A 24,815-nucleotide genomic window follows, 5' to 3' on the forward strand; every position below is an offset into this window, starting at 1 on the left:
CTAGTCTTCAAGTTCATTTCTTTACAATTTCGTCTTTTTCGTTTGATTTTGGCATTCTACGACATTGGTATAGTTTTTATCTTTTTTTGTAACTTATGGTATATTTTTGCTCATTTTACAACTGTTTTGTACGATTTACAGTATGGTTGAAAACTTTTTTTTTTTTTGGAAACGGCCGAAAATTCATGCGCGCGCGGATGTCATCCATATAATCAAATCAACATGGCCTAACGGCCGAAAATTCATATGCGCGCGTGGATGGCATCCATATAATCAACTTAACATGGCCTTATCCACCTGTATTTTCACAGCAGGCCTGTGAATGTTTTGACCCTCAAAGTAACCGTGAAATTCCCCGGAATGTGTCCGCTGTCAGCCGGCATGGGCGACATAAATCGGCCCAAACAACCCCGGTTTCAATTACTTATGACCTGGTTTTGTTTTAGGGCCCACGTTAGATTTTCCTTGTCCTTCATATTGCATTACTTTTTCTTGGATGGAGGGATCGTTCTGTATTACATTGTTACCTTTGAGTCGTCCTGTCCACAATTCAACAATCTGTTCGAATGTCTTCCGAAGGAGACTTTCATAGAATTTAAATGTGACTTATGGTTTAATTTTGATAACAATATGAGAACCATATGGGACACCCCTGTATAACAGTTATCCACTTGAACTTATGAATAATACTGTAGAGTATTTTATTTTGTAGGTCACTTTTTTTCATCTACCCTTGGAGAACAGCATTCTATGTTTTTAACATACTAAAGTTAAAACTTTAGTATGTTACATCTGTACTGTTCTGCTTTGATTTATTCAATGGGACTGGTTTGATTTTGTAGTTACATATATATCGAAGACTTATTCTAGCCCTTATTGTTTTGTTATAAGTTGAACAGTTTTATTTTGTCATATACCTCTTATTTGTACTATATATTCAATAGTTGCTGCCATACATTTTACTATGGCCCTACCATATGTACAAATGCCGTACAATTAAGTTCTTCTTCTATAACTTTATAAATGCTAGCTGAATTAGAGTGTAGATAAAACACGTCGTAAAACAAATAAAATGTACACATACACAAGGGTCAGAGCTGTAATATACATTGCTATAAACAAATAAACTTCCTTCACTGTAAGATCAGACTAGGGACGGTCCCGCACAAATGTAACTCTTCTTCTATAACCTTATAAACCCACTGCTAGGCTGAATCACAATGTCATCATAATCACAATGTGGATGTCTTAAAAAACATAAAAGATCGTAAAATGGACACATCAGTAAGGGACAAAGCTATAATTGCTACATTGCTATAAACAAATAAACTTCCTACACTGTAAGATCAGACTAGGGACGGTCCCGCACAAATGCAGCTCGCCCTCCCCCCAGGACTCCTGCCAGAGGCCGGGTTTGGATGATGGATGGCGACGTTTGTATTCACAGGTGCACGGGCCGGGCCCAGACGGACTGGCACCGACTTCCTTTTGAAGGGGACCGCGCTCTCTGGGGTGGGCGTTATGGCTTCCAGCTGCAGGCGAACCGGGGGAAACAGTCCGGGCTCACGGGGATGACCTCATGTTTCAGTCGAGCAAAGGGGAACGGTTGTCTTTCTTCTCCAGTCCCCTATTGGACCTCCCCTTCTTGTAAATCAAATTATTAGCTTCATTATTACTAGCCTGGGTTCCAGACCCATAGCAGACTGGACACAAAATATCTCAGTGAGCTGAGGCTACATTATTACCTAGCGTTTGTGTGTGTGTGTGTGTGTGTGTGTGTGTGTGTGTGTGTGTGTGTGTGTGTGTGTGTGTGTGTGTGTGTGTGTGTGTGTGTGTGTGTGTGTGTGTGTGTGGAGGGGGGGGGATTAGCACGATAACTCAACCCAGCTTTGCATTGATTGTCATGAAACTTGGTAGGTGTTGATGAGACCTACTGTAGAAATAATTAGATTTGAGCCCCCGGCGGCTTTCCTAGGTACTGCAGCAGAACTTCCGTTTTTTTATATCTCATGATCTAGATATGATAGGGTCACGAATTTTGGATGGTAGAAAGCTCATGCAGTCATGGGCTAGGGAAGAAATGAAATTGGTTTGAGCCCCCTAGCAGCTTGTTTTGTACCTTTATTTCAGTGTCGTTAGTGTTGGGGTTGGAGTCTTTCATTCATTCATTCATTCATCTATAACTATGACTGTATTTTGTCATAGCGCCTTCCTGCTTTTCTAACAATTTCTTCACTTTTCATTCATTCATTCATTCATTCATTCATTCATTCATTCATTCATTCATTCATTCATTCATTCATTCATTCATTCATTCATTCATCTAAGGCTCTATTTTGTCATAGCGTCTTCGTGCTTTTCTAACAATTCCCATCACTTTTTCACATCGCTCAAACACAGGAAAGATCCTCGTCACACCTTGAATTAAGATCCTTCCAGTTTTCCGGTCGAAAATATATCACCCGACGACACTTATGCCCGTAGCCAGGAGTGGATGGGTTCAGAAGAAAAAGGCTCAAAGATCCACTTTTTTTTAATCTGAAGGTCCAAGATTTTTCTTTAAAAGATGTACTGATTTGTATCACCAATGGGACTTGAATCGTAGGAAAACTGCTCACTTTGTCATTGAACACTGAATAAAAAATTATCTATGATTTTTCCTTTGAAATCCCCATAAAAATGCAGGAAATGCCATTTCAGAAGGTTTTCAAAATTTTCTAGAGGGGGGGGAGGGGATGCCCCCGACCCCCCTATGGCCTAGGAACAGGCTCTCGCCTCGCGCCTTCGGCGCTCGCTGGTCCCTCGGACCTTGGGAAGAACCCCCCTATTCAAAATCCTGTCTACGGGCATGTTGAGAGTGTCACCGGCTTTGTCCAGTTTGTTTTCCCGGGAGGTACAAACACGAGAAGAAACTGTCCTCTGTAGGCGTTGGGAGAGTTTTCTACAACAACAAACACATCACAAAAGCTCGTATTCTTTGAAGATGGAAAAGTGCTTCCAGATGCAACTACTTCCAACGTGTACTGACCCCAGAAGGCCTACCGAAATACACCGAAACATTTCGGCTCTACAGGACAAAGAAATGGTGAAAACATTTCATCCACTGTGTAATCAAACTACGTTATTTTTGCGTCTCCATTTTAGATCTGCATACAAAATTATAAACCATTGCTAAAACATCTATTCAAATCGCAGTTACAAACACAAAGGTACAACGAATTCGAAAACGTTCATTCATGGTAGTATTGTATATTCTATATTAATATACGTACGTAATTATGTTAGCAATGAAATAACTGACAAGTTTGACATAGATAAAATATTATATACGATATAGGGGGCTCTATGTGGTACAGAAGTGATATCTCAATTGGTCTGTCATAACAGACCTATGGAGGTATATTCTAAAATGACACACTAGAATAGCATAAATAATAACACATTGTAGGTTATGAGAAAATATAACAATGGCAACGGCAGTCTAGACGAAAAATTCCACTACTAGCCTCCTTCGCAGACTTCTGAGGTGGCGGCGTGATTTTTTTTCGGGGAGCGACGCGAGTTATGCCGCGGAGGGACGGTTTTGCCGCCGAGGGACTTTGCCCGGGAGAGATAGCCTCTACCAGGCTTCGGGGGGCGGCTGGAAAGAGTAGAACTGGGCCAAATAGAGAGATAACATGCCAGGGGAGTTGGTCTGCTGAAGAGAACAGTTTACCGCTCCCCTGACTTCAAATCTCTCTATTTGGCCGATTTATACTCTTTCCAGCCGCCTCCCAAAGCCTGGTAGAGGCTAGGGGAGAGAAGTTTCACCACCTAAGAGGTCTGCGAAGGAGGCTAACGCTCCACCGAGTTTGTTTGATCCTTCATAACAGTACGTGCTTCTAACCCTCTCAGACACATTTGTGTTTTTTCGCGGCGCGCCCAAGAGGTCTTTTCGGTCGTTTCCCACGATTATTTTCTCAGTAGATAACACATATATTTTACACTGAGGGAAAATAAACTCACTGCTTAACTTGGCCACGGAAGTGTGAAACATTTAGGAAGCTATTAAACTTTCGAGTGTGGCAATCTATCATTTTGGAGTCAGGGCTTACTGATGATATTTCTGCAATGATTTCAACATCTCTTTTTTGACCGGTGTGGCTGAGAGTGTCTGTTGCCTTTTTTTCAAACATTTTTGAAACCTTTGTAACAATGCAACTGGTATAAGTAATTTTAGAACAAATTCTAACCTAATTTTGACTTTTAAAATATCTCCGAAGTATTACAACATATTCGAAAATGGTCATTAACATTTGTTGTTGTTTTATTTGTCATCTCGTTATGAAAGATGGTACCACATGTAGCTATGAGAAGTTGAAAAGTTGAAAACACAGGCTTGTCCTAACATTTTAGGCGCTTTTTAGACTCCATTTTGTGCAAACCTTACTTGAACCAAGCATAGTGTTGGCTTATTTTTGGCGTGTTTTTAGGCTTTTTATCAGGCTTTCTTGTTTGGCACTGGCATCTTTTTTGGTTGGTTTTGCGTTAAAAAAACCTGAGATATCACTACAAAACAAAAGAATGGCCTAAAAAAAAGCCAAAAATAAGGCAAACCCCAAACCTCTGCTTGGAGAGTATGCAAACCTTGCATAGATGATATGTTTGAAAGAAATCTAATATACCTACACATATAGGAAACGTACCGTTCCAAACCTCTCTCTTGAGGTAGCTCTGTGATATCTAGGGGGGAGGGGGGCTTTGAATTTACACACACTGAGGAGTTGGTTTGCTCCAAGGTCACTGGCAGAGGACACGGATGCCCTCATGTCACCTGAACCCACACCACAAGGTTACGCTGTGCTTGTAAACGCTTTAGGACCTTTAGCTTTACACCGTCTGTACAGCAGAACGACTTTTAACTCTTCCTATAAAGTATCGCACTGTTTCAAGATGAACTGTGAGCTAATAACACACTTTTATGAACAGTTTATGGAATGTTTGAGTCCTCTTTGACTCCTGGTGTGAGCTTTACGGTACACAGTGATTATGTCTGCATCCGGTTGAGGGTATCAAGTTGACAAAACTTTTTATGTCCATCTATCGTTCCATCTGAACATCTGCAGGACACATGTCGGTAGCCATGCGCACAGAACACATGGCGTCGTTCTTTATATATCATCTGCAATCACCCGGTGAATGTCACCTAAAATAAGTCGGAAACTGACGTTTTGAAATAGTATGACTTTTAAATAGTTCATGTACAAAATAACTAATACCATCCACTAAGTTCCTGATACCAGACCAGAAGGAACAAGAAACAGTCATGCCTTCAAATCAAATATCAGAGTTATCAACCAAGACTTGAGGTGTTCAAAAACTCGTATTTTCCAAGAACTATCGTAGAGTGGAACTCGTTGCCGGCCCCACCAAGCACAGTTGCGGCATCATCACCAGATAGCTTTGAACAACTTCTGCAATTAAATGTGCAAAGATTGAGTGTAACAAGTCGTTTGGTGTGATATAGAAAGCTGCCGCCGCGCCGCGTGCCTGCGAAGCTGATATGGTAAGCTGAAGGGCGGTTATACCGGCTATACAGATACAGACAGATGTATTCTTCTTGTTTCTTCATTTCCATACATTGTACCAGTTATAGTTGTTTGAGCAATAAAGTTGATTTGATTTGATTTGAAACATTTGAAACCTGGGTTCTGACTCAGACACATTTTTGGCGTATTTTTATTTTTATTTTTTATTTATTTATCGGGCTTTCTTTTTTTGCACTGGTATCACTGGTGGTTTGAAACATTTTAGGACCTGGGTTCTGACTCAGACACATTTTTGGCGTATTTTTAGTTTTTTTTTAATCGGGCTATCTTTTTTTGCACTGGTATCACTGGTGATTTGAAACATTTTAGGACCTGGGTTCTGACTCAGACACATTTTTGGCGTATTTTTAGTTTTTTTTTAATCGGGCTTTCTTTTTTTGCACTGGTATCACTGGTGATTTGAAACATTTTAGGACCTGGGTTCTGACTCAGACACATTGATTATTTTCTCTTCATAGTACGTAACCGGCACGCAGTCCTGCATTCATTGCGACTACAATTGTAGATAGAATGTTGACCTGACCTGTCTGAGGTAACTCGAGCAAGAACGATCATGTTCACAGTCTCACATCCAACGTTATATATAATATAGAAGGTCAAGGGCTTGCTAAATTTACGCTGTTGTCATGTCCAGAAATTGACATGAACTTCAAGTTTACACTTTAACATCTATGTCATCTACCCAGAACAATAAGGAAATTCCACAACTTCAGACGAAACGGTAATCAACATTTTCTTGTTAAAGTATGTTGTTTGTACGTACCGTATAATAAGTATAGATATAATTTACGTCTTGCTGCGCCCCCATGGCTTTGGTAGCTATGTAAGATCATGTAACGGGCACATTTGTTGGCACCTCTTGGCTAATACCATGATATATGTAACGTTGTCGCTGAGGCTAGTGTGTAGTGATGTGTGTGGTATAGTCATCAAGTAGACTTGATGGCATCTCCATCTTCTCGAGTTCTCCCCTACCACAACAGTTTGCGTTGCGCGAGTAAACTGTGAATATTTTCAGATTAGCGTGACAAGGAAACGGCGGGCCCGTGTCGCGGGCCAGGCGCGATGACAGACGGTGACGACTTTAACAGATGACAACTTACTGTCACACCCGTTACCATGGTGACCGTTCCAATAGCATCCTGGGTAATGCTCGGTACAAGTTCGAAACCATGGTAATATATAGACCATGTTCGAAACTATCTACTAGTAAGTTACTGTCACACCCGTTACCATGGTGACGCTTCCCAATGGCATCCTGGGTAATGTTCGGTACAAGTTCGAAACTATTAAAGTAACGGTCACACCCGTTACCATGGTGATGCTGTCCAATGGCATCCTGGGTAATGTTCGGTACAAGTTCGAACTAAGTTACTGTCACACCCGTTACCATGGTGTCTAAGTACTGTCACGCCCGTTACCATGGTGACGCGTCCAATGGCATCCTGGGTAATGTTCGGTACAAGTTCGAAACTATTGAAGTAACGGTCACACCCGTTACCATGGTGACGCTGTCCAATGGCATCCTGGGCAATGCTTGGTACAAGTTCGAAACTAAGTTACTGTCACACTCGTTACCATGGTGTCTAAGTACTGTCACACCCGTTACCATGGTGTCTAAGTACTGTCACACCCGTTACCATGGTGTCTAAGTACTGTCACACCCGTTACCATGGTGACGCGTCCAATGGCATCCTGGGTAATGTTTGATACAAGTTCGAAACTAAGTTACTGTCACACCCGTTACCATGGGTGATGCTTCCAATGGCATCCTGGGTAATGTTCGGTATACGCGGTTTTGAGAGAGATGTCCTGACCAAAAACATTGTTTTCAGACCACAGTGTACTATATATTTTTCCAAGTTTGGGTGACCCTTCTCTCAATCTTTCCTCAGCTGCAAGATTGTCGTTATAGTTTTTTTTTAGCAGATTCTGAATGTCATTCGTACAGTGCACTGTTGAAATGCAAAAATACTACATTTTCAAGCTTTCGTTGTCATATGAGCCATTATAAGCGCACAGTTGGTATTTGTTCTAGTTGTTTATTTTCTCAGCACTGATACATCCAACGATACTGTTGTTTATTTATCCATTTAGTCATCTTCATCTGAATCATCAACAAATCGGGTGGTCCTTTCAATGCTAACACACTGAGTGATATATGGCCATACATCTGATATCCAGGGAAGTCATCAATCATACAATACACATGTACACAATAACAGAAAGATAACAGATCACTTTCACTTCTTTTTCACAGGAATAACACTATGTCTAAAGTTAAGAACAAAACAAAAAAAATCTCGCAAGACGAAAATACACAGTGGAAGTTGTGGAACAAGGACTTCTACCAAATTCTTGAATGAAAATATGACAGGAATGGTAGACTCTCTAATCGCGTGTTTTGAGGCTATTCACATGGTTCTGAAATGTTTCTGAGGGGTCAATATTACTGAATAGAGAAAATTGCGGACCACAAGCTAGAAAAATGTTTTAAAAGCCTATAGATTGATAAAACAATGAGCCGGACCTTACATCTGCTTGAAGGCCCTTGGATGTAAGGTAGTCTCGATTCTTGATGGCAGCCATACCGCCTCTGATCCTCCCCTCCCCCCGGGACCCTGACCCCTCCCCCGGGAACCCTGACCCCTGGTCCCCCGGGAAGAAGCCCGGTAACACGCCTGTATGTTCAGGTGCAGGTTTCCCGCCAGGACCCGGTGACGACCCGCCGGCCCTTGAAGTGACCGGTCAGTGCCGCGGAGTTTATTGACTCCAGCTGCGGACACGGTGTCCAGGTCGTGACCGGCCAGGGTCCTGTCCATCTCGAGTGGCGATCGGTGACTGGTGTCCAGTCGATCGTGGTTGGGGTGGGCTTTCTTCGGGGCTGCAGGGGCTCTTCCCCCGCCCGCCAGGGCTAGGTTCCCCCGGTAGATTCTTCACGGCAGGAGTTTGATTTAGCCTGGGTGCTAGACCCATATCACACTGGACACAAAGTATCTGAGTGAGCCTCACTGAGATACTTTGTGTCCAGTGTGTATGGGTTTGGATTTGGAATCCAGGCTAGTAAAAGACAACAAAGCACACAAAAAAAGAAGACAAAAGAAAATTGATAAACTTATGGGAACTATTTGCCTATATTATTGATATACATTGTTGAGTTTTGTTAATCGAAACGTTGATGAAGTCCTATTTATAATATGTACAATAACGTGTAAAACTTCTCAAAGTGACAATATTACTTTAAAGGAATAGATTTTCGAAATTCGAAAATGATAACTGGGTACGGACTCTGTAACAGAATATGAATCATTTTCTGGGTTAATTTTCATCGATATCATCCATATCGCTCATATCATAGTCATACACACTCACGCAAACATGTTCACACGATACTAATTTTTCCTGGGGGCATCGCAATCAGTATTGTTTGTTTTGATTGGGCGAAAGGACAGAATGATCTGATTGGTTTGATAACAAGTGGTGGGTCAGAGGTCACAAAAGCCCGGCTGAAGATAATACATCCACAGTCACGTTATGAAGGTCAAACGTAGAACACCAGCCAAATGTTGTGGCATCTGATGGTTTATATGACAGTAACAACAAGTTCATTTGGCTCCAAAACTAGACTAAGGCCACAGCAGGTCATTTTTATGGATGACATCAGCGCGCGCATTAATTTTCGCCTGATTTTGGAAAATGTGACAGTGGTCAACATGCCAAAAATGGGCAAAGATGTCTGTTGCCATGCCGGAACGTGGATGGCAGATAACTATGAAGAGAGGAGACAAGACAAGGCTCTGATTGATTGTTTTGTCTTTTACTTTGATGCAGTGATGTACTTCATAAAATTCCTTATCTGTGATGCTCCCACTGAATCAAAACCATTTGTACAATGATTAAAAACTTATTTTTTCAGTGACAAAAGGATGTTGAGTTGGTGTAAAAATCACCACATTATACATGTAGGTATCGTTTCTTGTCAAACAAGGTTTATGTTGTCAATATTTGAATTGAAAAATGTTTGGCCCTCCTTGGTTTTTTTCGCCCTATCGCATTAGATTTGGAGTCTGCTCGAGAATGTCATACATAGAATTTACTTGCTGTGGCCTACATAAATGCCTACACTAATGTCATCATAAAAAAGTGGGTATTCCATGATGTAAAAAAACCCTAAACATCATTCATATACATGTACGCAGTGTTCGTGATCAACAAGACAATAAATAATACCATTCTCGACTGTTTTGAGCGGTCTGATTTAGCAAGGTCGCTGTTGCGTGTGGCTGCCGTCTTTGATGACGTATGATTAATGACGCAAGCCTGAATCCACACAGGGACCCAAACAACTCGGTGGGTGGGACAGGGCGCCGGGGAGCTCATGTCAAAACTCGTTATGAATCGAATTCTTGTCGTGATTGAACACCATGCCCCCTTTTTATTTATCTGTATCTGCCGGTATAACCGCTTTTCGGCGTAACACACCAACTTCTGTATCTGTATAGCCAGTATAACCGCCTTTCGGCGTAACACACCAACTTCTGTATCTGTATAGCCAGTATAACCGCCTTTCGGCGTAACACACCAGCTTCGCTGGTACGCGGCGCGGCGGCAGCTGGCTACATTACACCGATCGACTTGTTACACCTAACCCTTAAACACTAGACATTGTTTAAAGCTATCTAATGATAATGCCCCTACTGTACTTGGTGACAGCGAGTTCCACTCTGCGATAGTTCTACAGGACAGAAAGAATTCTTGAATACCCGAATCCTTGGTTGATAACTCTGGTACTTGAAGGAATGGCAATTTCCTGTTCTCTTCTGGGCTGGTATTTGGTACTTAGTACTTCTACTTGTCTACAAATAGTACAGGTAACATGAAACAGAAACGTTTTGCTTGAATTCTTGTAAATTCAATTCTTGAAAATTCTTGAAAAAAAGTCTTCAAACGTGTTGTTCTACGTGTAGGGTAAGTTCTGTGAAGAAACACATTTCTTTTAGGCTAAACGCGTTGTCTTTCCTAGCTGCTACAATTCACGTAGCAGCGGACAATAGCGAAACAAGTAGTAGTTGAACTGTTCTGTGAAGGAACACATTTCAACATTTTTCTGAAAGCGTCGTCCTAGATGCTACAAGTAAGGCCACGGCAAGTAAATTTTATGGATGACATCCTGGCAGACTCCAAATCTAATGCGATAGGGCGAAAAAAAGGGCGGGCCAAAAACCAAGGTTACTATTACAACATCCATTTGTCACTGAAAAATAAATTATAGAGTATAACTCTCATACATACTGTGGCACGAACGTTCCACACATGACACCACCGTCCACTCACCAAGCGTAACATTCGGCCATGATGTCACGGTATTTAATAGGAGCCAGTGTCTGTGCAGGTGTTTTGGGTCCGCTGTACAAACGAGGGGGTGTGACCCTCACATCCGCACATTGTTTTCTCAGCAGCGGTCGGTCCGAGACTCCTGTGCACCCGATCTTGTACAAGTGATGTTTTACAAACAGGATCGTATACGAGTGTGGTTTCTGTCGTCCATTGTTACCTTCGCCAAGAAGGTTATGTTTTTACAGTAGCGTTTGTGTGTGTGTGTGTGTGTGTGTGTGTGTGTGTGTGTGTGTGTGTGTGTGTGTGTTTGTGTGTGGTTTAGCAAGATAACTGGAGAAGCAGTGGGTGGATTGAAATGAAACTTGGTAGGTGGGTAGGTCTTCATGAGACCTAGAAATGATTAGATTTTGGGCCCCCTGACGGCTTTTCTAGGTACTGCAGCAGAACTTCCGGTTTTGATATCTCATGACCTAGACATGCTAGGGTCACGAAATTTGAATGACAGGTAGCTCTTGTGCTGGGGAAGAAGTGACGTAAGTTTGGAACCCCTAGCGGCTTGCTCTGGCACTGCAGGGGCATTTGTTTAATAGTATTCAAAAGAATATATAACTCAAGAACCGGTTGACGGATCCTATTTGCACAATCAAGGGGAATAATCTATAACTTGTCAGTCATAAAAATTAACTTGATTTGGCGAAGGTATGGGATCGTGGAACTCTATTTGAAATTGCTGTTATGTTGTGACTGCAGTTGTGAGGGGTTTGTGTTACTATCGTTTGGTTATTATTTATAACGCATTTATTCTTTCTTTATTCAAATCAGTGGTCAGCATAGCAGAAGTACATAAAAAATTATGGACCGCTGAATTGTGCTGACCTTACATAGTACATAAAAATACAACGTAGGTACAAACAAAACATACAGATTCACGACAATTGTCTAGCTATAGATATAGAGATTCCAGTAATGTATATAATAATGTAGATGTAGAGACATCATATCGTAAAAACTTCCTAAATACTATACCTACATAAACCCAGAGGTATAAAATCTTAGGTCTCTTCTTGTGTAATAAAATAGGGAATTGGGCTGGCTTTCCTACTGAATTGTGAGTGAATACAGCAATCATATTTTGTGCACAGATATCGTAGAAAATGTAAGAACTGTTTCAGTAATCTCCAAGCAGATGTGTGATCAATGTTTCGTAAGCAAAATGCATAGACGCAACACAATACATTTTGGGGCTATACGTTCCAACCAAGCATGTAAAACATACTAACTAGCTAGTGGACAGCTCCGGCATTCAGTCTATATCTATGTATGTAAGTCGTTAATTTATTATGTGAGTTTCTTATTTAGGGGGTAGAATTTTATTGTGGTATCGTTTTTGTAGGATGTTTGATATCAAACACATTTTACGTGGCTGTCTGCGTCCTTGGGTGACATTGTTTACGTCAGAAACATGTTTTCCGTCCCGAATCTCAACCGGCAACCTTCCTGTAATAGTCTGCATCGTGACATCCCCAAAACTTTGTCTTCGCGGATCCCCGGAACGATGCGCGGCATCGCCCGACCCCATTTCCCGCATTCCCCGCCCGGCTTTCCTCCGCGGGACGCTTCCGACTTTTGGCCAGACCGGGGTAGCCTGGTTACCAGTCTCCACAGGCTCTGGGCTTAGGGGACCCCGTTTTACCAGCGCGTCCCTACCATGATATCTCCATGGTCCTACTAAGTACAGGCCTCTCCTGAAAGATCTTTCCAGACGGTCTTTGCTGTGCTGTACAATGTAGACAGTGAGACGAATCTAGCGAACTAGCCTCTACCAGGCTTTGGGAAGCGGCTGGAGGAGTACAAATTGGCCAGATGATATACCAGGGAAGTTGGTACGTGCTAGGAGAAAGGAGCGGCAAACTGTACTCTCCAAGCAGAGGTTTGGGTTTTGGGTTATTTTTGGTGTGTTTTGGGGCTTTTTTTATCGGGGTTTCTTTTTTGCACTGAATTTTTTTCACCCATCCCAAGCACAAAAAAAAGAAACCCGATAAAATCACCTAAAATAAAAGTACGCCAAAAATAACAAACTCAAACCTCTGCTTGGAAAGTAGGCAAACTGTACTCTTGAGCGGACCAGCTCCCCTGGTATCACATCATCTGTCTATTTGGCCTATTTCTACTCTTTCCAGTCGCTTCCCGAAGCCTGATAGAGGTTAGACGGTACTTACTTAGCCTGGGTCTTTTTTTTTATGGTAGACCGAACCAAACAAAAAATAGTAACCCAATGAAGGGCGCACAAAACGATAAATCGTACAAGACGATAAAAATACCGCTCTACCCGGCGAGATCACTGAGACCCCACCAGGTAAGCATACTGGAGAACCTCACTGAAGCAACACACGTCTGTGTGTACTTCGCGAAGTCCTTAGCCTGGGTACCATCCTACTTGTATGCCAGGGCTCCCACACTCGTTAGGGAAGCGAGTGTGGGAGCCCCAGCATACAAGTAGGATGGTACCGAGGCTAGACGGTACTCCCAACACTGTGCAGATACCAGGGAGCCTACGATGGTCTGGCTGCCAGGTTAACCCGGCGGGAATTCCCATCTATTTTCGTCAGGTCGGCAGGTGTCAGTTTTATATGCACAATTCAAATAAACAGTGCGCGGACGGATATGGAGGCGCACCTTTTGGGACGAACGTGCCGTACCGTTTGGGGGCGACACCCTGGGCACGACATTAGGACGTAGAATATGATAAAACTACACAATAAAAGGTATGGTGTTCATATAGATCTAGAAAGGAATCTAGCTATCAACTAATAGATTGATTGATAGCAACAACAATGGCGAATTTTTTTCCGCACTCAAAACAATAACAAATACATTTATGTATTCCCATAGAAAGAGATTGATGAAGCATTCCTAGAATGCTCATACATTGTATTTATCATATTTGGCATCAAGGAGATGCCATGCACTACAACGTTACGTAGTCACAAAACACTGGATCCACACAGGATAATTTGGGCCTCGTGTACCCTGGATGCAAAAACTAGTATCGGACCGTTAGCCGTTTTCCTTCGGCAGCCAAGAGCCCATCGCCCGCCTGTCTAAATTACCGCTACGTTGGAGTTGAGCCCGAGGGGTTTGTCCGGCCAGCCAAACTTCCCCGGGCCAGCCAAACTCCCCCCGGGCTAGACTCCCCCGTAGCGGTAGTTTACACCAGCGGGCGAAGGGCTCTTGCGGCCCGGAAAACGAGTTCTGGCTTCCAGGGTATCGTAGATTTCGCCCGCTCTGAAAGCTACGGAGGATGTCACCCAGGCTAGGCAAGGACCGGTGTATCGTTGCGGTTCAGGCCGGATGTTTAGCACATGTTCCCGGCTCACCTCGCCCACCGACCCGCGGCTCTCCCCATGCTGTTCGCATTTTACGGGGATCAAGATCGGTACAAACAGAGTAATAGGATTTTTATTTCCCACACCATGAATCAAAGAATGTGTTCCCTTTACTATAAGGGTGGGCCTTGCTTGTAACATTGTAGCAAACGGTTTGCACTGCATCCTCCCCCAATATAGTACATATACAGTTAACGTTATAGATGTTTAAATTCTTTTGTAAATTTTATTCCGTTCATTCAAGTAGTTTACTTTATTTTGTTCTCTAGCACCCCCCTTACATTTGATGATACAATGTTTTGAACTACATGTACTCTCATTTCCAAGCATATATTTGGGTGGGAAACTAGTACACGTAACGTTTTCTGACCTCCAAAGTTTTCTCAATTTCTGTCAGTATATGGTATATGTACTAGTAACAATTTTCTACCCCAGCATCTGCTTGGACGAAGTTGGAGATTATGCAACCGCTAATACCGCTATTATGTAAACTAAGCGAGCGTTTTAAATTTTTACCATCGTATTACTTATTTCATGAGTCCAATTGCCCTTGGGAAAGGCACTTTACACGACTTTCGTCACTTCACTCAGGTGGAAATGAGTACCTAGCTTCGGTTAGGGACGTCCCTCGGATAGGACGCAAAATGGCTTGGGGGAGAGCCACACCACCACACTTATTGAAAAGAGTAGTGAGTGTGAGTGGTTCAAACCTTACAGTGCAGTCTTACGCAGCTTGTACTTACATGGGCAAAACTTGTGTGTTACGCCTAAAGGCGGTTTACCGGTTATGCGAAACAAACAAACAAACAAACAAACAAACAAGTAATATTCAAGTATTATTTTACACTTCGATTTCCTTCATAATTTCAGATGATTTTTTCCACTGTTGATCGTTCCCTTCTGTGTTGCGGTGGGCGGGAAGAGATCATACTCCCAACCTGCAACAAATTAGCCACGGTCCACCCACAACCACAGCCCCTGGCCCTTTGTTTATCCGGTCCATTAGTTAACAAACGATGCCGATGATATGCCATCCAATCCCGAACAGGTGGGAACGATGCCCTCCCAATTGATGAAGGGGGAAAGGTGGGGAGGGGGGGCGTGGTGATCCTGCAAACGATAGATCATGCTCATCTCCAAGCAGATGTAGGATTCGGCTCAGTTTCGTCAGTACTTAGTATTTCTGTAGCCTGTACCAGGCTTCGGGAGGCGGCTGCAAAGAGTAGAAATCGGCCAAATAGAGAGATAACATACCAGGGGAGTTTGTCTGCTGAGAGAGAACATTTTGCCGCTCGGGAAGCCTGGTAGAGGCTAGTATTTCTGCGGCTTTGCGTGCGCTACTAGAAGACGTACTAATAACACTGGGACTGAGCTAGCCTCCCGTAGCCTGGTAGAAGCTAGGTGCGACATTTGCTTAGAGATTAGATCACACATTTCCTTTTCACATAAGAGAAAGCATATGTTTCCCGCCAAAACTTTTGGGTAATCTCTTCAGCTCGGTGTTTGTCTCATAAACTCCCCTGGTCAATTTTTCTCCCTGTTGGCAAAATTTTCCTTTCTTTTTTGGAACCCGCAGTGTAATTATAGTGGAGACCATAGGACGGCGAGCACTTACTCTCCAAGCAGAGGTTGATGGGGGAAGATCGTTACCTTTTTTTTGTCGTGGCGCATGGACCCTCTCTGACTCTGGCCAATCTCTCCAGCAGACCAACTCCCCTCGCATGCTATCTCTCTATTTGGCCGATTTCTACTCTTTCCAGCCGCCTCCCGAAGCCCGGTAGAGGCTAGCCAATGCTGATATGGATATTGCCTGGCCAATTTCATACTGTCTTTTTGCCACCCTATAGGATCTGCTTGGAGATTAACGAACACTCTGATCACACACATATGTCCAACTTCACTTAACATTTCAACCCCAAACGTATCAAGTAGCGAACCAGAGTGTGGAAAGAAAACAATACAAAAAGACCTTTTGCTATCTCGACGTTGTGCGGCGTCTCAAATCTATATAAAATAGCATCTTTAGTATACCGACACCTCTCGGTTACGACGCTGGGGTTCCTAGGGGTTTCTTTCGGTCCATTTGATATCAAGTGAGACCGACGATATGTGATAACCTTCCCCCTGCGGAATTTACTGAAGCCTGTCATCCCCCATGTTGACCCTTAACCGGCATAGGGGGCTCGTTTGAAAGTTGAAACCGTCGCTTTTGAAATGAGAGCGGCAAAGGTTTTCGGAGGGTTGACTTGGGGTTTTCTATAAGAGAATTGAAACACGTGGAAGAACGCACTGAACATTTCAACTGCAATGCGACGTCAAGCTATAGACAATGTGATATAATTTAATCTATTGGGTAGTGGCCTGGTAATTTATGGAACCTAGTTATTTAAAAGAAAAAAATATACATTCTAAATGATGAATGAAAGTATGTTTTGTCGGCCGTTTTGTCCAGAGATTTTAGTGTATATTGGCAATGGGGGTTGCTAAACTTTCTGTCAATATTTCTGTTCCCTGTTTTTACTGTTTTCGTGGTACCACAATGTGTCCGTTATAATTTGCCATGCTTTTTTTGCTTTTTCATTTTAATATTTGAAAAAAAACTCAAATAAAGAAAGATAAAAAACTATACATCTTAATTTTCGACTCTCAAGCAAAGATGATGCAAAGGGCACATAAATATATCTTAAATATCTACAATAGTTGACTATTTCTTATTCAAACATTCGTGTCAGTGGTAGCCGCTACCAGCCTTGTTGCTGCCTGGTTGCCACTTGTTATGCACTGTTGCATTTAAATAAACAAACAAACAAACAAACATTAGCCAAGACAATGAATTAGCTAATATACTTCATGTTTTATTACGTTACAATATTTTCCATCCCGACGCCTTGCGCCAACAAATGTTATAACAAATCAGAACACAGTACAACTGTACAAAAGTCAACAACAAGAGCAGGAAACAAACTTGTAACACTGCCAACAACATAGTAACATAACTTCACATCTTTGGTTTTCGCACGCTTTTACAACGTACTATAGACTACTAGCAGTGTTCTAGCCTGGCCTTTTTAGCATAGGGGCCCCCTATGCTATGATTTTGACCACTATGCTATAATTTTGACCGCTATAAGTTTCAACCAGCATAGGGGTGTTTTGGGAGTGAGAACCTTCATAAATCTTGCAAAAAAATGAAAATATAACTTTAGAATGAAGCTATAGCAAAGGGAAAACCTTAACTTCACAAAATATGTTCCACATTAAACAAGAAATAGTGTCTCAGGGGGTTATGAGTTTCCAAATTTTTCGGCTCAATGCGAAAGTTGCTCTTCTGTACCTGACCCCTATGCTGTGAAAAAATCCTGGCTAGAACACTGGTACCATAGCAATAAATCAACATAACAAGATTCTGGAGGGCTGCCCTTATTTCATGTTCTTTACGCAGGATTGAAGGTTATCGTGTCCAAAATGCTAGCCAGAGCATTTGACCTATTTCAACATATAAGGTAGGAACAGATTTAGATTTAGAAAGGGAGATCATTTTGTGACATCTAACCGTATTAGAAGATACCTAAAACTTGTCATCAAAGCTTGCCTGTATTAAATCTTATCTCTAATGTTGGGTTGGGGTGTAAAAGTTATAGTTTGTCAGCAAGTTCGATTCGGTGACGTGTGCTGTCAATGGAGAATGCTGATTGGTCAATGTAACGTTACATTGTTAATTCGTTTAAGACATAACGAATCATTGCAATTTTTGGCTCTTGGTTGGTTAATGCTTGGGTTGAAACTGACATCTGCTGCCAATGGCGACTGCTGATTGGTCAATGCTATAACGTTACATTGCATTTTCGTTTTAAGACGGAACGAATCATTGTAACCGGAGGCCTTTGATTGGCCAACGCTGCTAAGGTTTAAAACTGACAAAAAATTAAAAGAAAAATTATTTTTTTCGTCTTAGGTTGAACACATTTTGCATTTCTGTGTTAGAACATTTCCGTGGTCACATACTATTGCTAGAGTCTACATTTCAAAAGTCAAAGCACTTTTTAAAATCGGCTTCAAACAAGCACAAAGCTAAGAGAAGATTTCCAGAATCTTTTCCGTAAACACACCTGACAAGCAGGCCTTTTTCTCCTGACAACAACAGTCCCTGGCATCTAGCTAGTTGTACATAAGACCACAGCAAGTGAATTTTATGGATGACGTCCTCCACAGATTCCAAATCTAATGCGAGCGGGCGAAAATAAAACAAGGCGGGCCGAAAAAAACAAGGTTCTTACATTTTCAAATTTTGACTCAATCATTGTACAAATGATTTTGATTCAATGGGAACATCACATCTACACAGCCAACATCACATATCACTGCATCAAAGTACGAAACAAAACATAAAATCAGAGCCTTATCTTGTCTCCTCTCTTAATCTAATTTATAGTTATCAGCCATCCTCCTTTCGGCATAGCAACAGACATCTTGGCCTATTTTCGGCATGGTGACTACTGTCAGAAGGCAACAAAATTTCTTGTTTTTTTTTCAACTTGGTCAGGCGAAAATTAATGCGCGCGTCGATGTCATCCATAAAAATTACTTGCTGTGGCCTAATCAACAGAAATACAACGTAAAAACTACATGAAGAACTAACGAGTGGCGATGTGGGGAGGGGGGCATCAACTCTGGAAGTACCCTCTCATGACCTCCCGCATGCCTGGCGGGAAAACCGGTCTCTCCCTCTCACACTTGCCCTGAGCAAAAAAACAAGAAGAAATACACAATAAGAATCACGGATATGCACATCAAAATTTCAACATTTCTTGCAAAATTTCTTGCAACATTTCTTGACAAAATGTGGTGACGGTACACTCAAGTTTTAGACTTATAAGTTATATTCATGCCGCCACCAACACATAAGACAAAACATAATACAACCTCCTATTCTTTGCTTTACCGTACTGGTATATCTTTTTTTTTTATTGCAACATTTCTTGACAAGACATGGTGACGGTACACTCAAGTTTTAGGCTTATATCCATGCCGCCACCAACAAATAAGACAATACATTATACAAATATACATAGGACAAGCAAAGCACGAATTTACATAGTAAAATAGTGACCAGATATTTCCAAAGACTATACTAGTACTAGTATCTCATCAAAAACGAACCAGAATCAGTACTCGAAAACAACGCTATACGGGGATATATTTGCGACGTATTCACGTATATGTATATGTATGTGTATATCTGTTACCAGTATCATACGCCCTTCTTTTGGGACGCTACCATGACCAGTAAAAGAGGAGACGAAAGGTTTAAATCAACTGATCATCCTTAACGAAACGTTTCCGAGTCGAAATTGCCGCAACGCACGCAAGTTTGCATAGCAAGCAGAGACTATGGCACGCAAGGGTCAAGATATTCCTGTCGATATGATATACAGTGTCATATTTTTATGTCATATTTTTATAGTCTGCTGAGACTGAACTGCCAAAGATTTTTATGTCTTTGTATTTATTTTTACTCCTCGCGCTTACGTGGCTGGGGTGACCGTTGGGTCAGAAATATGAAAATGTATGTATATATAGAAAGAATTCTTCATGTTCGACGCTTATTATCTTCAGTAAACAGAATGATAGGGGGAAGAATGTAAACCATGGCGCGTATGCTTTGAACGCGGTGAGATTTTTGTGTGGGGGTTCTTTTGCATGAGGTAACTGGTTTATATTTGATAGAAACGTTGGGAAAATATCCACGGCTATGTCGTTTAAAATGTTTGGGAGGTTACCAAATTTAGAAATAAGCTAGAGGACACGTCGTACCGAGTTTTGCTATAATATAGAGGGACGGCGTTAATATTATTATTACAATTATTAGGAAACTGAACGTTAAGAAGAAATGTGTTATTTTTGTTTATTTTGTTTATTAGACTTTTTATTTAGAAAACCTACTTCATCACACAGTTTTAAACGATGAAAAAAGAACAATTTTGAAGGAAGGAAGTTTATACAATAGACTCATGATACGTCGACCGTCAACTGTCCGATTATGGAATAGAAATTTCAAAAATGCACCAAACTCATAGATCAGCCTCCAGTTTAATTTCGGACTAATTCTATACCTCAGCAACCTTACATCTAGATGGGCTAATATTGTTAACTATGAGTAAAAATAATATAAGACATATGTATACATAGTAGCCATCGAGGACCCCTTGGGGATCAACCTAATTCTGCAGAATTCTGCAAAATTCTGGCTCCAGTTCCCAAAATTAATTCTACAGAATATAAGGGGTCCTCGATGGCTGATACATATTTCTTACATCATTTTTACATATAGTTTACGATATTAGCCCATCTAGATGTAAGGTTGCTGGGATATGAGAATTAGTCCGGAATTGCAAACTGCAAATCCGGAATTAAACTGCAAATCTGGAATTAAACTGCAAATCCGGAATTAAACTGCAAATCCGGAATTAAACTACAAATCCGGAATTAAACTACAAATCCGGAATTAAACTGGAGGCTGTTATAGGTGATTTTGTATCTAGATGTAGTAGGCACGTACTGAAACCTTCACAACTGTTCAATGCCATTCAGTGACCCAGCCGAGCACTGCTGATAAAACAAATAATCTACCCAGTTTTCCTACCGAGACAACAGCCCGCCGAATTAAACACCTCATAAACGAAGCATTTGCCAAAACAGCATGTGTGTGTGAGAGAGCTGGATTTATACTGGCAAGTGCTGCGGTGACCTACCACAGACTTACATGCGATCTGGTTCAACTAATCTAAGCTATCTAACGTTACTATTATACAGATCTAGCCTCTATCAGGCTTCGGGAGGCGGCTGGAAAGAGTAGAAATCGGCCAAATGGAGAGATAACATGCCAGGGAAGTTGGTCCGTTAGAGAGTATATTTTGTGGGTCGCAAAATGTATCCTCTCTGGCCGGCTAACTCCCCTGGTATTCCCTTTATTTTGGCCAATTTCTACTATTTTTCCAGCGATCCGCGGTGCCTGATAGAGGCTAATACAGGTCTACATCACTTGCAAATGCAAATAGACCTGGGCCCGAAATTCCAGAAATTAGTACTCGTACGTACGGTACGTTTGTTCCTAACTGAAGTTGTAACATGTTTTAACCCCCCCCCCCAGTAGTATTTCTATTTCACTCGATCGTATGACGTCTTGTCATGTAGTATTCTTTCTTGAGAATTCTTGTACTGTCTTCTTATCTAAAATGTAGGATGCCCTGTATCTTTCACAACTTCTCCTCCCTTCAAATCATGTTCGGCAAGCATGTCCGTGTCTGTATCTGTCTGATTTGGTCCATCCTATCATTTGTTTCTACTGAGCCATGTCGAATTTTTCGTTCCTCTGTTGCCTTGCGTACGGCGTTTAAAATTCCTTCTCGGCATTCTTGTGGTCTCAAGCGAGCTTTTTTTTTCACCCACGAGCTCCAAAATAGGACGATAATCTTTAATGTTTCACAGCTGGGGCTTGTATATCTCAGCCGCTCCTTGAGAAATCTGATAATCCGCCCATTACTAATCCATCCATCTTGATTATCCCGTGATGGCTGGATTAAATAGAAGTCGTTAAATCATCTTGGAAAACAAACAGCGTGTTGTGGGTGTTCCAAATGCCACCCTGGACCCTCATACCGCAGCGATCTAATCTTTGCCAAGCGATTTTTTTCAAACTTTTCTGAGCTGTTTCAAACGCTTCAAATGATGACGTAAATGTGCTAAGAAATGGCAATATATTTCACTATCAGATAGATAGTCTTCCAAAATTTTTGTTCACTTATTTGCATATCAATCAATAGTTCGTGCTTATAAGTAGTAGAAGTTTTTTCCAGACATTTGTTACCTGTCACTTGATTGTAAAAGCAATTAGCCTTCGGGCATGATTTTGCGAATAAAGTTTCTATAAACCAGTGCGTTTCTTCTGCAGTTTCCTAGTGTCAGTCCGACTCACTGACGAAAGGTAGTGGATGCTACCTGAAACGTCTGACCGTTTCCAAAACCATATCCAGTTGCTTGAGTAACTGTTTTTGTTTTTGGCTTAATATCAGATAGACTTCCTCTAAAACTCTTACAACAGCTAGGTAGACATACGGGTATAGAATCATGTGTCTATAGCACTTGGGACGACGGTAGACTAAAAAATGGCTGAGAGATTCAGTCGAAAATTCCGGTGAGTCAAATTCTTTTTTGAGTTGGAGAGCAGTTCAAGTTTCAATAATACCTGGTAGATACACAATATACTCAACTTCACACGTATAATACGCTCACAGTATTTTGCCATGGACGTTCCAAATGCGACTCTATCATTGATTTGAATGCTATTTCATAAAAAACGTGGATACAGTCCTATATCAAATCTGCCCTTGAAATAATTTTTTTCATGAAAGGTTTTTTCCATCACTGCTCTTCTAGTGACAAGCGTTTTGGACAAGCTGGAATCTAGGCCAACATACGACATATTTTGGGCCTCTCCATAAATGTTATTATACCCCTTTAGGCCACAGCAAGTAATTTTTATGGATGACATCAGCGCGCGCATTGATTTTCGCCTGATTGTGGAGAAAAAAAAAGAAGAGAATTTTGTTGCCCTCTGACAGTGGCCAAACATGTCTGTTGCCAATACCGGAACGTGGATGGCAGATAAATATGAAGAGAGAAGACAAGACAAGGCTTTTTACTATACATGCAATGATGCATTTCACCCCTTTTATATGTGGTTGTGACTATGTATATGTGATGTTCCTACTGAATCAAAACAACATAACAATGATTGAAAACTTCTTATTTTTCAAAGTTGTTTCAGTGAGAAATGGATGTTGCTATAGTTGACAGTAAACGTAGCTCAATATAGCTCCCCAGCATAGCTGAACTTTCCTTGTGTGTTTATGTATAAATATTTTGTCAAAAAATAGCTCAATATAGGTATCATTTCTTGTTTATCAAGGGTAATTATGATGTCAACATTTAAAAATGTAGGAATTTTGATTTTTTTTTTGGCCCGCCTTGTTTTTTTCCGGCCTATCGCATTAGAGTTGGAGTCTGCGGAGGATGTCATCCATAAAATTTACTTGCTGTGGCCTTAGCGACACGTGTGCCTCTGTCTCGGGTTTTCCAAGGAAAATAAGGTTCGTTTCACTCAAGACCTGCTCGATGTTATCTGTGTGATGTTGTGATGTTAGCACGGGTTTAGTGGGGAACATTATCAACACTTGTCAGGCGCTGACACCTCCCAGATAACACAGTTTTCTTTACTGACAACTTCAATGTTACACCTGTCTTCGAGCTCACCTGAAAAAATTAGCGGCAAAGCCTTCTAATACCTGAAAAATCGTGCTAAAATTAACGTATTTCGCTTCAGAAAATGGCTGTCATGATACTGTAGGTCTTGATATGTTCGCGTGGTTTTATTTTCAGTTACTTGCCGTAAATTGCGCTGACAAAGTGAAAAAAAAAACGTTTCCATTCATTGTATTATCAAATATGTACTGGATTTGTAATTCCAATTGGGACTATAAAACTAAAACACAGCGAAATTATGTCCCCGCGAAAAAAAAATGACTTTACAGATCAGAAATGGTTGTTGCCGAGTTTTCAACATTTTGACTGGCAGCGTTGAGGCCTTTGCTACACCCTGTCCAACCCTATTTGTAACAATTCAGCTCCTATTGTACCTGAAGTTCTTGGTCCTTCGATCGTAGCGACGCACTATATAAAAGTTTACCGTGAAAAGTTATAGAAAGTTAGAAAGTTACACTTTTCGACCCACTGATATACTCTCTAGCGGACCGACTCTCCTGGCATGTTATCTATCTATTTGGCCAATTTCTACTCTTTCCAGCCGCCTCCCGAAGCCTGATAGAGGCCACTTGTATGTTACAACCACAAATCGCACGACATAAGACATACCCTAGACCGTGGCAAAATTACGCCGATTCCAGGGGAATTTTACGAGGCCGGGGAAACATGAAACGGGGCCGAGAAAATATTTCCCCGGACAGAGTTGTCACGGTCCCCGACACCTGCGCGCCACACGTGGCGACCTGTCCGCCCGATTATCCCCCGATGAAAGCCGAACCGACGACACATGAAGCCCGCCGAAAGTTTACCCGAGCCGTGTCGAGACAATATGGAAGTCATCAGTGTCGCCTGACCTTTGACATCAATCATTTTCAGCTACAGTCTCATTCGGGAGATCACTAATATGCAAATAAGTACACGTAGAAAAATTAACGTCTGGAAGATCACGAATATGCAAATGAGTACACGCAGAAAAATTCACGTCAGATTGTAGCTCACATCTGTTGTTGGAGGATCTGTTTTTGTTGTTTTTTCCCGGTGGAAACAGAGGGAAGAGATCTGGGAAGTGCCTGTTTGGCCATCCCAACACACTCGTGACATTGGAGGTGACTCAGGAGGTAAACATTTACCAACATACTTAGAGTAGAAGAGTGCCTTGTTCGCGATGGAAGGAAAATACACA

At 41.6% G+C, this 24,815-nt stretch overlaps 1 protein-coding gene across 2 annotated transcripts in view; it reads right to left on the reverse strand.

Moving 5' to 3' along the window:
* Window positions 1-195: 195 nt before the first annotated feature.
* Window positions 196-24,815, reverse strand: part of LOC109486552 (transcription factor 15-like) — a 27,823-nt gene continuing 3,203 nt past the window's right edge. For both annotated transcript variants that reach the window (XM_019790393.1, XM_019790392.1), the window contains 2 exons: window positions 18,907-19,050; window positions 196-227 (listed from right to left, as the gene is read on the reverse strand). In XM_019790393.1, the coding sequence (XP_019645952.1) occupies window positions 18,976-19,050 (75 nt within the window). In that variant the 3' untranslated portion in view covers window positions 196-227; window positions 18,907-18,975. The remainder of the gene's footprint in view (window positions 228-18,906; window positions 19,051-24,815) is intronic.

This window comes from Branchiostoma belcheri, unplaced genomic scaffold (assembly GCF_001625305.1).
Source record: "Branchiostoma belcheri isolate BF01 breed outbred unplaced genomic scaffold, Haploidv18h27 scaffold81, whole genome shotgun sequence".
NCBI classification, from domain to species: Eukaryota; Metazoa; Chordata; class Leptocardii; order Amphioxiformes; family Branchiostomatidae; genus Branchiostoma; species Branchiostoma belcheri.